Below are 15,202 nucleotides of genomic sequence, written 5' to 3'. Positions count from 1 at the left end.
TGCTCTAGAATCTAGATACTCAACTAGTCTCAAGAAGGCCAGTTTTATTGCTTATTTAATCAGCACAACAGTTTTCAGCTGTGCTAACATAATGATCAATTAGCCTTTTAAAATGATAAACTTGGATTAGCAAACACAACGTGCCATTGGAACACAGGACTGTTGGTTGCTGATATTGGGCCTCTGTACGCCTATGTAGATATTCCATTACAAATCTGCCGTTTCCAGATACAATAGCCATTTACAACATTAACAATGTCTACACTGTATTTCTGATCAATTTGATGTTATTTTAATGGACAACAAAATTGCTTTCTTTCGAAAACAAGGACATTTCTAAGTGACCTCAAACTTTTGAACGGTAGTGTATATATATTTTGTGTATAATGTGTATATTTATATTGTATTATACAGGGCACATTTGGGAAAAGAGACCTAGATGTCAATATGTCTTCCCTGTTAAAGTAAAGGTTAAATCAAAACAAATAAAAATTAAAGTCTTGGTGGAATTTGAGGCTCCATGTCTTAAACACTACATACCAGGAGTAGTGAAGGCACGTCGCTTGATCCGTATGGTGGATGGAAGGAAGAAGGGAAGCTTATCTGTGTTATTGCTATTTGATGAAGAGTTTATCCCGACACATGTAAAGCTGGATAATATGAGATACGCAGTGAGAGATTTTGTGAACAGGCCATTGCAATGTCGTAATTGTTTGGCCACGTGGCTAGTGTGTGCAGACTGAATAAATATGATGTTGAAGAGTCAGTGGATACACAGTGCTGCAATTGTGGTGGGAACCATGTTCCTGAGTTCCAGGAGTGCCCTGTAAGGGTGAAGGAGGTCGAAGCAGCAAGAATCAGGGCTGTCCCTGATGGAGAAAGGAGTAGATGGAGGGAAGCCAGAGAAGAGAGAAAAAGAGGGTGGACAAGATAAAGATTTCAGAAGGAAAGTGACTCAAGTGTCCAGAGCCTCGAAACTTGTCACTCCCCTCTTGGCAGAAGTGTTATTTAGCTGAGATGAGCCAGATAAAACACTACACTCTTAGAAAAAAGTGTTCCAAAAGGGTTGTTCAGCTGTTCCCATTGGATAACACTTTTGGGTTCCATGTAGAACCCTCTGTGGAATGGTTCTATACTGAACAAAAATATCAACGCAACATGTCTTTACATGTCTTTACAGGTCCCATGTTTCATGAGCTGAAATAAAATATCCCAGAAATGTTCCATATGCACAAAAAGCTTATTTCTCCAAAATTCTGTGCACAAATTTGTTTATATCCCTTTTAGTGAGCATTTCTCATTTGCCAAGATAATCCATCCACCTGACAGGTGTGGCATATCAAGAAGCTGATTAAACAACATGATCATTACACAGGTGCACCTTGTGCTGGGGACAATAAAAGGCCACAATAAAAGGCCACTCTGTGGCATTGTGTTGTCACACAACACAACGCCACTGATATCTCAAGTTTTGAGGGAGCGTGCAATTGACAAGGTGACTGCAGGAATGTCCAACAGAGCTGTTGCCAAATAATTTAATGCTAATTTCTCTACCATAAGCCGCCTCGTTTTAGAGAATTTGGCAGTAGGTCCAACCGGCCTCACAACCGCAGACCAAGTGTAACCACGCCAGCCCAGGACCTCCACCTCCGGCTTCTTCACCTGTGGGATTGTCTGAGACCAGACACCCAGACAGCTGATGAAACTGAGCAGTATTTCTGTCGTATATTCAGCAGTATAAAGCTTTTTTGTGGGGAAAAACTCATTCTCATTGGCTAGGCCTGGCTCCCCAGTGGGTGGGCCTGGCTCCCAAGTGGGTGGGCTGCCCAGTCAGGTGAAATCCATAGATTAGGGCCTAATTATATAATAGCCCTTACACAGCCTGGAGGTGTGTTGGGAGGTGTGTTGGGTCATTGTCCTGTTGAAAAACAAATGATAGTCCCACTAAGCGCAAACTAGATGGGATTGCGTATCGCTGCAGAATGCTGTGGTAGCCATGCTGGTTAAGTGTGCCTTGAATTCTAAATAAATCACAGACAGTGTCACCAGCAAAGCACCACCACACCACCACACCTCCTCCTCCATGCTTCACAGTGGGAACCACACGTGGAGATCATCCGTTCACCTACTCTACATCTCACAAAGACACAGTGGTTGGAACCAAAAATCTCAAATTTGGACTCATCAGACCAAAGGACAGATTTCCACCGGTCTAATGTCCATTGCTTGTGTTTCTTGGCCCAAGCAAGTCTCTTCTTATTATTGGTGTCCTTTAGTAGTGGTTTCCTTGCAGCAATTCGACCATGAAGGCCTGATTTCACGCAGTCTCCTCTGAACAGTTGATGTTGAGATGTGTCTGTTACTTGAACTATGTGAAGCATATATTTGGGCTGCACTCTGAGGTGCAGTTAACAAACTCTAATGAACGGAGCAAAAAAGCTTGGGGACCCCTGCTCTAGTTGGAACAAGAAAAGTGAAGTGGATTTGAGAGTGCTGTGATTATTTATAAACATGTGTGTGCGTGTGTGTTACGGGCGTAAGCAGGAAGGGGCTCGTTGGGCTTGATGGATTTCCTGAATGCGATACGGATGGACGGGAGTGGCGGCAGGATGTATTCCATGCTGGCTGGCGCGGGGCCCTCCTCAATCTGCTGGTCATGCCGCTGCCAAAGCAGAAACACTCCGCGGGCTTCCCCCTCCGGCACGGGACTCCTCCACCGAACTATGGTGTAACGATACTGTGGGATGTGTGGGGGGTTGGAGGAGACTCTCCTGTGACAAGAGTCTGTTTGTAGAGAGTGCTGCGACGCTATTGCTGCTGCTCACTGTAAGATTGCTTGCTCCATTTCACATTTTAAGTCTACTTATTCATGAGTTTGTTTATTTGTTTGTTTACTTGTTCGTTCATTCATTCATTAATCCATCCCATTCCATCCCAATGCTGTGTTCACTGTAGCCTGGTTGTCTAGTCTGTTTGTGCTTTAGCGAACTGCATTTGCTCATGGTCATGCCAATCATGACAATGTATGGCATTGCAACAGTTGAAGTATTGCCTAGAATGGCTACATTGCTAACAGTATCGGACCAGGCTAGTAGTCAGTATACCGTTCATTGTACTGTTCTTTCAAGGTTTTCTGTGTGGTTTAGCTGAAACAGTTTAGGCTAGTCTATCAGTATGGACCCTCGTGACCTCTGACCTGACTTTCACTGTGCTTTTCAGTACAGTGATTGAATTGGTATAGCCCAGTGGTAACAGACCAAATTAAAGACTTCTCTGTTGAGTACAATTAACAACATCGGATAGCTAACGAGTTGAGCAAAGAAGTCAATGCTCATTGGTCAAATGCTGTAGTTGCTATGTTACAACAGACCTCACCGGCAACCTATGGAACCAGCTTCTCTGTTTGTGGACTAGCGTTCTTTACAATCGCCCCAGTCATGCTTTCCAAGGCAGCACCTATACCATTTGCCTCAAGGCTGTACGCAAGAACTCAATGTCCTACACGCTAACTCAATCACCACAACCAATAGGGCCAGATGTTTTACCTGATCAGGTCATGTGGTCAGGAAAAATTCCTGGCCCTAACAATAACTCACTTTTTCACTGCATCTCAATGTCCCATGCACTCATGGTAAATCCTAGTGATTGTCTGTTTCTTTGTCTGACTAACTCCAACTGCAGATCACTGGGTTTGTGCCTCATTCAGTCTGTCTGTGGCTTATTGCGCTCTCTCTCTCCATTTTCATAGTTTAAGAGGGAGGAAAATCCATCAGCCACAACTGTGGGGATGACCTCATGTGACCAACAAACACAACTCAGACAGACACGCACAAACTAACAAACGCACACATGTACTGTATACCAGGGGTGTAGGCATGGGTGAGCCAATCAGATTGAGCAAAAACAAAGAAATAATACATGTCCTTTGGGTGGAGGACCATTCTTGATACACACGGATAAACTGTTGAGCGAGAAAAACCCAGCGGTGTTGCAGTTCTTGACACACTCAAAACGCTGCGCCTGGCACCTACTACCATACCCTGTTCAAATGCACTTAAATATTTTGTCTTGTCCATTCACCCTCTGAATGGTACACATACACGTCTCAATTGTTTCAAGGCTTAAAAATCCTTCTTTAACCTGTCTCCTCCACTTCATTTACACTGATTTGAAGTGGATTTAACAAGTGACATCAATAAGGGATCATTGCGTTCACCTGGATACACCTGGTCAGTCTATGTCATGGAAAGAGCAGATTTTTCTACTGTTTTCTACACTGTATTCAATTTTCCCAATATTCACTTGATATACATCACAGAAGACTAAAATATAACAAAACCATTTGACATAGAAACACCAGATTTTCAACGTAAAAAAACTAGTTTATTAATTATGAAATTATGAAAAATATGAATAACATTCCACCCAGAAGGCCACTAGAGGGAGATTTGGTCATTTGACTGAAGGAAAGGTCTACAGTAGAGGAATTTACAGCTGGATTTAAGAGCAAACGGTTCCAAAAATATGTATATTTATCATAACCATCTGCTTGATAAACTAAACATCTATCAGTCACTTAATGAATAGGGGTGCTTTTCAAACACACACTAATGCTTGTGTGTACAAGACAGTATGGCATATGTGTGTGTTTGTGTGCATGAGTGTGTGTTTGAGAGCAGAGAGAAGCACTTGTATTTCCTTCCAGGTGCTCATATTCACAGAAGGTTAGAGGTCATACGCACCAGGAAGGAACCGAAGGTTGTCATTCAGTTTAAAGTAGGACCCATGTTACTAGACTCCCTATTATTTTGTACTCTTTACCTTCCTTCTCCCCTGTCCAGTCACCTCTTAATATCTCTGGGTATGAGTGTTTACCTCAGTCCCCAATCGAGCGCACGCTAATCTACTGTTTACTGATTCACCTGAATGCTTCCAAGCTCAAGAACATCCCGAGCTAATCTGAGTCACTCTCACCCAAAGTGAATTAGGTCCAATATTCCTCCCACTGCTCCACTTTCTGAGGGCTGCCCCATGACCGGCTGGCTGCTGATATTTTGGGGCTATTTGTACCACAACAAGCTTGATTAAGAACTGTCTCTGCTCTGTCACAGCTAAATATAGGCATTGGAGCCTCTTCAGAGATCAGGACAGAACAGCACACCAGAGGAACTTCAGGACTTCAGAGCCCCCTTAAAACCATGTGGAAACCTCATCAGGGGTGGAAGAAGCCCGCATCAAACTACACTGAACAAAAATATAAATGAAACATGCAACAATTTCAAAGATTTTACTGAGTTACAGTTCATATAAGGAAATCAGTCAATTAAATAAATAAATTAGGCCCTAATCTATGGATTTCACATGACTGGGAATACAGATATGCATCTGTTGGTCACCACACCTTAAAAAAGGTAGGGGCGTGGATCAGAAAAACAGTCAGTATCTGGTATTACCACCATTTGCCTCATGCAGCGCGATACATCTCCCTCGCGTAGAGTTGATCAGGCTGTTGATTGTGGCCTGTGGAATGGTGTCCCAATCCTCTTCAATGGCTGTACGAAGTTGCTGAATATTGGCGGGAACTGGAACACGCTGTCGTACACGTCGATCCAGTGCATCCCAAACATGCTCAATGGGTGACATGTCTGGTGAGTATGCAGGCCATGGAAGAACTGGGACATTTTCAGCTTCCAGGAATTGTGTACAGATCCTTGTGAAATGGGGCTATGCATTATCATGCTGAAACATGATGTGATGGCGGTGGATGAATGGCACGACAATGGGCCTCAGGATGTCATCACGGCATCTCTGTGCATTGAAATTGCCATTGATAAAATGCAATTGTGTTCGATGTCCGTAGCTTATGCCTGCCCATACCATAACCCCACCGCCACCATGGGGCACTCTGTTCACAATGTTGACATCAGTAAACAGTTGAAATCGGGATTCATCCGTGAAGAGCACACTTCTCCAGCGTGCCAGTGGCCATCGAAGGTGAGCATTTGCCCACTGAAGTTTGTTACTACGCTGAACTGAAGTCAGGTAAAGACCCTGGTGTGGATGACGAGCATGCAGATGAGTTTCCCTGAGACGGTTTCTGACAGTTTGTGCAGAAATTCTTTGGTTGTGCAAACCCACAGTTTCATCAGTTGGCTGGTCTCAGACGATGCCGCAGGTGAAGAAGCCGAATGTGGAGGTCCTGGGCTGGCGTGGTTAGTGGTTGTGAGGCCGGTTGGGCGTACTGCCAAATTCTCTAAAACGACAATGAACGTTAAATTATCTGGTAACAGCTCTGGTGGACATTCTTGCAGTCAGCATGCCAATTGCGCGCTCCGTCCAAACTTTTGTTGTGTTACAAAACTGCACATTTTAAAGTGGCCATTTATTGTCTCCAGCACAAGGTGCACCTGATTATGCTTTTTAATCAGCTTCTTGATATGCCACACCTGTCAGGTGGATGTATTATCTTGGCAAAGGAGAAATGCTCATTAACATAACATTTTAGAGCACTCCCTGCACCACACACACAGCTCTCAGCCCCAAGTCAGATAAGGACACATCTGTTCTGCATTACCCACCAGACTACAGAGGGCCCCTTGACTCTCCTCTCTCTTTGTCCTTATCCTCCCCTCTTTTCTTATTTCACTCTCATTCATGTCGCTTTCCGTCTTCTCTTGCCATCCCAACCTGGTCCCAGAGCATTTTAGATGATTATGTATATAAATCTGAGACACATTTAGTATGATACGCTACGTTTCGTATTGTATGTATGAATTTGTGGATGTCCATCACCCATTTCTTATGATATGTTACAAATTATAATTTGTATTATATGTTACGATTTTGCTAAACGTACTATATGTTACGATTTCGAATGAGTCAGGTGCAGGAGGGTAAATAACCGAATAACAGGATATATTCCGAAACACAGAGTTACGCAGTAATGCGTCAAAACACTCCAGTGTGCAGGCGCACTGGAAACAACAAGGCACACAGGGAAATCCTGACGATACAAAATACAAGGAGCTCCACCGAGCTTCTCTAACCTCCACAATGAACAATCACACACAAAGACAAGGGGGCAGAGGGAACACTTATAAAGGTACTGATGAGGGGATATGAACCAGGTGTGTGTAATAAACAAGACAAAACAAATGGAATGATGAGATGAGGAGCGGCAGTGGCTAGAAGGCCAGTGACGATGAACGCCGAAGCCTGCCCGAACAAGGAGAGGAGGCAGCTTCGGAGGAAGTCGTGACATTATGTGTCACGGATTCAGCCGAGGCTGCTCCTCCTCCTTGCTCGGGCAGGCTTCGGCGTTTGTCGTCGCCGGAGTACTAGCTGCTACCGATCTGTTTCTGTGTTCTACTTGTTTTGTCTTTATTGTTCACACCTGGTTCCCATTATGTATTGATTTCTTCCCTATTTAACCCTCTGGCTCCCACTGTGTTTTGTGCGTGTTTGTTCATGTTTGGTTGTCGTCTGGTGAGCGGGTTTGTTCCTCCCTGCGTGGAGGTTATGTTATTTTCGTTACCTACGAGTAAAGTACGTTTTCGATTAGCTCTGTGTCCTGCGCCTGACTTCGTCCTACTGCATCACACTGACCCCCTGACATTATGGCAGAGAAATGAACATTCAATTCTCTGGCAACAGCTCTGGTGGACATTCCTGCAGGCAGCATGCCAATTGCAAGCTTCCTCAAAACTTGAGACCTCTTGTGTCTGTGACAAAACTGCACATTTTAGAGTGGCCTTTTATTGTCCCCAGTAAAAGGTGCACCTGTGTAATGATCATGCTATTTAATCAGCTTCTTGATATACACCTGTCAGGTGGATGGATTATCTTGGCAAAGGAGAAATGCTCACTAACAGGGATGTATACAAATTTGTCCACAAAACTTGAGATAAATAAGCTTTTTGTGAGTATGGGAACTTTATGGGATCTTTTATTTCACCTCATGAAACATGGGACCAACACTTTACATGTCACATTTATATTTTTGTTCAGTATAGTTGCAAAGTAGCTAAAAAAGTAATAAGTAGTTGAAAAGTTGCTAATTAGCTAAAATGCTAAAGTTTTCCATGATGAGATTTGAACTCACAACCTTTGGGTTGCTAGACGTTCGTGTTATAAGTCGACCCATCCCCCCCGACCAAGCACCCAACTTTCATTTTTTTTGCCTTAAGTAACCATCTGTCTTATTTAACCATACCAAACTTAACATATCATCCTTATAGATTTACATTTACTTTGTTACGCCTAGTCTATGAGACCATGCTGCAGATCCCCGTCCCCTCTTCCTTCCTCCATCCCGGTTAATTAGTGTAGGAGTGGAGCTTCGTCCCTGGCCTGATCCCCCCTGCCCAACCCTGTGGTGCTGATGGTAGCTGTGTGGCCAAGCCTCGCTCCCCCTGCCCACCCCAGAGTTCTTCCCACTCCTCACCATCTGCGGAGCTCCGCTCTGTTACACGCCTGGAAAAGTCACGTTCAATGTCTGGCACAGCCTGTTCCTTTCAGCACTTTTTTTTGTTCCCTCCACGCCCCCATTCTCATCGACGGGGCTGTAGTGGAGCAAGTTGAGAGCTTCAAGTTCCTTGGTGTCCACATCACCAACAAACTAACATGGTCCAAGCACACCAAGACAGTCGTGAAGAGGGCACGACAAAACCTATTCCTCCTAAGGAGACTGAAAAGATTTGGCATGGGTCCTCAGATCCTCAAAAGGTTCTACAGCTGCACCATCGAGAGCATCCTGACTGGTTGCATCACTGTCTGGTATGGCATCTGCTCGGCCTCCGACCACAAGGCACTACAGAGGGTAGTGCGTACGGCCCAGTACATCACTGGGACCAAGCTTCCTGCCATCCAGGACCTCTATACCAGGCGGTGTCAGAGGAAGGCCCTAAAAATTGTCAAAGACTCCAGCCACACTAGTCATAGCCTGTTCTCTCTTCTACCGCACGGCAAGCGGTGCCGGAGTGCCAAGTCTAGGTCCAAGAGGCTTCTAAACAGCTTCTACCCCCAAGCCATAAGACTCCTGAACATCTAATCAAATGGCTACCCAGACTATTTGCATTGCCCTCCCCACCCCTCTTTTAAGCTGCTGCTACTCTCTGTTTATTATCTATGCATAGTCACTTTAATAACTCTACCTACATGTACATATTACCCCAATTACCTCGACTAACCGGTGCCCCTGCACATTGAGTCCGTACCGATACCCCCTGTATATAATAATAATAATAATAATAATAATAAATAATAATAATAATAATATGCCATTTAGCAGACGCTTTCATCCAAAGCGACTTACAGTCATGTGTGCATACATTTTTACGTATGGGTGGTCCCGGGGATCGAACCCACTACCCTGGCATTACAAGCGCCATGCTCTACAAATTGACTTACAGAGGACCTCGCTATTGTTATTTTTACTGCTGCTCTTTAATTATTTGTTACTTTTATTTCATATTATTTTATATTGACTTTTTTTTTTGGGGGGGTATTCTTTATTTAAACTGCATTGTTGGTTAAGGGCTCGTAAGTACGCATTTCACTGTAAAGTCTACACCTGTCGTATTCGGCGCATGTGACCAATAACATTTGATCTGCTGAATTTGATCCTGCGCTCCGCGGCAGGCAGCCTAGCGGTTAAGAGAGTAACCGAAAAGTTGATTGTTCTAATCCCTGAGCCAGCAATGTGGAAAATTAGAATATCCATTTTAGTAATTCTAATTCTATGGTCTAATTCTTCACCCCTACCTACTACACTAGCACCTTCTGACACCTCTCTGGGGCACAGTGAGAATGAATGGCGTGTGGCCTGAGGACTCCAGCTGGTTAAGTGAGATCGAGAGGGGGATGCGAGGTCAGGACACTGTCCCCAGATCGCTGTCTCAGGACAGGAGGCAGGCCAGGACTTCTCCACAAGACTGCTCCTAGACACTGATCTCTGGTCAGTTTAGTGTTTTCCTCCCAAATGGAAAACTGATCCAACTTTTGTATTGGGAGGCCAGGCCATGATACCATGCCACTGTTTGAGGAGTAAAACTGTCATCAAAGATTTAGAATGCTATTTCTTTGACTGCCACGGCCAAACCTTTTGGACTACAACCTGTCAGACTTTTATTTACTTAAATAGTTCATATAACATAATACCAAAAAGACTGTCCTGTTAATTACATGGCTTATTCATGCGTTTAATTGAACCATTATTAATCCAGGTTAATCTCCTTGAGATGAAAGCCAGAGAGAACTAAATAAAATAGCTCAAAAGTGTAATAAATGTACACATGCATGTTATTCAATCAATGCACCCACAGTGCTCACGCGCGTCTGCGTAGCCAGGCGCTAAAATAGAACTTGATTCCATTTGTGACGCGCTGCAAGTCCTGCCTCCCATCTCCTCATTGGTTTTAGGAGCATATTCCCACGTGGGTGATTGAAAGATGAACTGAGGTCCACACTCCAGTCCAGCTGGTGGTGGTAATGCACCTTAAAGTTGGTTGCCAACCGCCATATAAAGTCCAAAGAAGAATAATCCTGAAGGAGGAGAGATTACTAGAAATTAACTCGGTTTACCCTTTTATCTGTGGATTAATTGTCGGAGTAGAGGACCTTGTGCATTTCAGGTAAAATAACATCCTAATGTTTATATCCCAGGACAAATTAGCTAGCAACAGCAAGCTAGCTAGCTAAATTGCCATATATGTTTAATGCTTTCGAACTGTCCCCAAATTAATATGGTTGGTTCAGAGTTCGTTTTGATATTTCAACCTGCGTGTCCTGATCGCGTCTGGTGTGGGTGGACAAAATCAACATGCTCGCGATGGCGGAAATCTAATTAGCATAATAACAAAATCCCCATCAAAACCTGTCTGTTCAAACTAGAGAGATCCGTTTTTTTTGCATGAGCAATCCACCACATCAGCCGATATCGCCCTTGCGCATCTGCGGTGAAAGGTGGCGGAGCTAGAGCGTTTTTTTCAGACCATGAGACATTCCGAAAATCGGTCGTCTCACAAAAACGTCTGTAGTGTCCGAACGGTTTGCCCTACACATTTTTATGATCACTCTATTGAAAGATGAGACTCTCATGAACACGATGGCGCCCACAACAAAATTCATATAATTTACTCACAAGCAATGATTTGCAGATAGCAGCAATTTTTGAAGGTTTTACGTGCTATTTGATATCGTAATATGTGGTTGTTATATCTACTTTAGTTAAAATGCCCTGATTGTAAGTTGCTCTGGATAATAAAGTCTGCTAAATGACTTAGACCATATCATCAAATGAATAAAGACACCGTTGTACAAGAAAATATTAACATTTCTACTTTATTACGGAATAGGTTCCAGAAAGTTTCTTACCCTAAAAGGTGTTGGATTCTAGCTTGAAATATATACTTATTCATGTTACTATATTATAACTAATTTACATGTATAATGTTATTGTTAAATCTCATGGATTCTATGGAGAGGGCCAAAGGGTAACAGTGGTTTCAGTCACTGATAAGGTTGGATAACCATGGATTAGGGAGGAGTGAGGAATGTGGGCTGAGGTCAGGTCAGATGAAGTGACAACGAACAGTTCTATTACACACACACCACCTAAGTTCCTGCCAAGCAACATAGATGTATTGGCTGTCTAGATGTGCAAGGAGGAGACTCCGCCTAATAGGAGGGTATAAATACATGTGCTGGTGGAAACATGTTTTTGTCTTTTCAGCTGTTTGACCCAGTGGGTGAATAAACTTGGTTTGAGCTTTGACTAGTTGTCGTTAGTTTTTCACTCTGTTTGTCAGAACCTAACAAAGGGCAGGGGGTAAATGAGACTGCAAAGCCCCATGCTACAGTATATTGGTGCTCTTGCTATATCCCTGTCATTCTTTAATGCATTTTTTCACTCATCCGCTAATTTATACATTCATTCATTAGTTTATTCATTCATTCTTCAATTGTTCAGTTGATAGTTATTCTATGATAACGTTCACTCATTAATTTTGTTAACCACATGGACAAAAGAGCAACAACCCATTTGAGGTGGACAGGATTATATACGATTATATGTAAGAAGCAGATTTCCCATTAATAAGGAATAACAAAATATTGGACATGTTTTCAGTTCAAAAAGCAAAAAAAAAGCACCCATATAAACCATGTTAAATAATCTTGACTTTTAAAACAAACAATTGACATTATATATTCAATAATTTACACATATTGTTTGTCAAAGTCGTCAGCAGCAAGTATGACAGAAAATTTGCCATTTTTTTTGTGTGAACCTGTTACAGTCCATGTTTTTCTGCAAAAATAAAATGAAAAATAAAATAAAAATTGAGTCGCAAGCAACTTTACTGGCTTCCAAGCCTTTACAGCAGTGCCTCTACAGAAGAGACTGTTACAATGTAGCCTTAAGAGTTGATATGATATGCTCCATCCACATATATTTGGTAACAATGCTGTACCAGTGACAACTTTCTGTTGTCACAAAGAGCGGTCAGACACAAAATAGAAATGTTAGAAACTCAGAGCAACATAGAGTTTCTCTGCCCATTAGATCTGTGAAGGCCATTACGGGTTTCAGCTAGACAGTTATACCGTGTCATTATTAGTACCAACAGCTCAGATATGGGACTATTCCTGCCTGACTGGGTGTTTAGTTGACACAACACTATTGGCATTTTGTGTCTATATATCATCTACCACATTATTTAATGGGATCCTCTGGAGAACCCATTTACAATCTACTAGAATAAAGCACAGTTTGTTGCTGACAGGGATATGGAAGGCTCTAGTAGCATCTAACAGAAGATACAGTTCAAGTGCAAGGAACACTAGTGACTACTGTATCCATTTGGAGGCTTGGTATGATGCTGTGGAAGCATCAGAGTTGTGTGGTGGGGACACTGGCCTGGAAGCCAACTGGGCAAAATGTAAATGACAGTAACAAGAAACAAAAGCCACAAAAAGCCAATAAGTGAAAACATTTGAAATATGATGTGGGTTATGAAACTGAAATGAGTGGTCAGAACTTGGAGGCTGGCATATATTGAGAGGGTTCACAGTGCAGTCTTTTTGGCAGCGTGTGTGTGGGGGGGAGGGGGGGTGGCAGTTGTGTCCACATGGTCCTCAGGTGAGACTGGGCAGGTTTGCCACTTTGTTGCCTGAGGAAATGGTGCGGCGAGGCAGAGTACCGTTGAGTAGTACCGTACCGGTGCTAAGAGGAGAAGCTGGGTTACAGAATCAACACTGCAGGTCCGGGTTGTGAGGTCCAGGTTATGGATTGTGAGGTCTGGTTTGTAATGTGCAAGCTGTGAAGTCTGGATTGCAAAATCCGGGTTATGAAGCACAGATTGTGAAATCCAGATTATAAGGTCTGGATTGTAATGTCCAGTAATAGTTTTGTCCAGTCTGGTTTGGCTGGTGAGGTCTGGTTGTGAATCTGTGAGGTCCATTCTATGAGGTCTGTTCTATGGCAAGGAAGTCTAAATTCACTGGAGAGCACCCCCATCTTCATTCTGTTAGAGAAAAAAAAAGAGACATTTTAGAGAAGAGATAACAGATTCCACCTGAAAGACAACAATACAAAGAGAGAGGGGGGAGAGGGAATCAGCTTATCTTGCACACCTGAGCCCATGAGGAGGGTGATCTGAGTTAGGACTCATGGACTTACCAGGAACAGTGTGCACCCAGACAGTCTCTCTCCCTCCCTCTCCCAACTTTCCTGGGCTGTCTGTGTCTCAGAGGAAAGGGTTGACAAATCAGCATAATCGTTTCCCTGGCAACCAGCAGCAGCACACAGGAGGATATGGGGTGGGAGTGCTAGATTTGGGTGACATCACCAATTGGCGTATAGGGGTAGGCATCTCCCTGCAACCTCCCCATATGCATCTCCCACTCAACCCCCCACACAGCACCCCTAAACTGTGTGTGTTTGTGTGTGACAGGGCTGTAGGAATGTCCTGTTCCTAGTCCTACCCTCTAGCCCATCTAATCCAGTCATGAGAGAGAGAAAGAAAGACGGCTGCAGGCAATGACGTCCCTGTCTGTCCCCATCCGTCTAGAGATGTGATTACACCATCAGACTGACTGACTGACTGGGGACATCCAGCATCAGCAGCCCCATCCCACTCATCACTCACCCAGAGGCGTCTCTCTCTTACACACACGTCACACACACACCTGCCAACTATACCAAATCTCTTCCACTAATGTCCAAATATTATGGCCATCATCACAAATTACAAATCACAATTCGCCTGGGTTCTAGAGCTATGGGCTGCTACAGTAGGTTGGTTCGCTGCAGACTTCACCCTTGCCATGCTGCTGCCCCTCTCCCCCTCCTCCGTGCTGGGGGGCTGGCACACTCTGTTCTCTCCATCTCATCTTTCACTGGACATTTTTCTGACAGCTGCTGCTTTCCTAGAATCCAGGTCAGGTGCATGCAGGGAGAATGAGAGGGTGTGAGATTGACACACTGAGGGGCTGGCACACAGCTAGCTACAGGTTCACAGTCACAACCACTGGACTAAACATTAAGAACACCTGCTCTTTCCATGACAGACTGACCAGGTGAAAGCTGGGTGTGCAACTCAATATTAGGAAGGTGTTCTTAATGTTTTGTACACTCAGTGTATATCTGGACCTCCAGGGGTAGTACACCCCAATCTATTACAGAACGTAATCTGATAGCCTGTAATGTGTCTACACTTGTTCTAGGTCAGGAATCATCAACTAGAGCGCCGGAACATAATTATAAAAAAATTGTAATCTGCAAATTGACCACAAAAAGTCAAAATGGATATAATATTTAACTAAAACAGAATCATTTCAAACCTTGCTTACATTTGTATACGATAACATACTGTATCTCTCTCTATTATGCGTGGGAATACTTTGAAACAGATTTCCAAAATTAAAATCACTTGGAGCTGATTTGCTGGTGTTTTTATAGTCTTTTATGTCAACTGCTGGCCGAATTGCCGCCGGTTGGGGAACTCTGGTCTAGGTGCTCTAGGATATAGGCTCATCTGACTGTGAAATCTGATTGCAGATATCGGTGTCAATTTAAAAGTGTGCTAGAATATAGGCCTAATGTTTAGGAATATTGTGGCTGAAACATGCTGTGGAAGGGAGGTGGACTCAGCCGGGGCTGGAGAGAGGTGGTTATGGGCATCTATGCAAAGCTGTAGGAAAA

General features: G+C 43.5%; 1 protein-coding gene across 2 annotated transcripts in view; it reads right to left on the bottom strand.

The window, feature by feature from the left end:
* The window catches only part of irs1 (insulin receptor substrate 1), a 102,086-nt gene that overhangs the window by 49,653 nt on the left and 37,231 nt on the right, over positions 1 to 15,202 (bottom strand). Inside the window, exon 2 of one of the 2 annotated variants that reach the window (XM_041877164.2) lies at positions 11,325 to 13,523. The exons of the other annotated variant lie outside the window; for it this stretch is intronic. Coding sequence (XP_041733098.1) covers positions 13,519 to 13,523 — 5 coding nt within the window. The 3' untranslated portion in view covers positions 11,325 to 13,518. Of the gene's footprint in view, positions 1 to 11,324; positions 13,524 to 15,202 lie in introns of those variants that run through there. 2 annotated transcript variants of the gene reach the window in all.

Source organism: Coregonus clupeaformis, chromosome 6, assembly GCF_020615455.1.
Source record: "Coregonus clupeaformis isolate EN_2021a chromosome 6, ASM2061545v1, whole genome shotgun sequence".
In the NCBI taxonomy this organism is placed as follows: Eukaryota; Metazoa; Chordata; class Actinopteri; order Salmoniformes; family Salmonidae; genus Coregonus; species Coregonus clupeaformis.
This window is presented reverse-complemented; position numbering and strand designations above follow the sequence as displayed.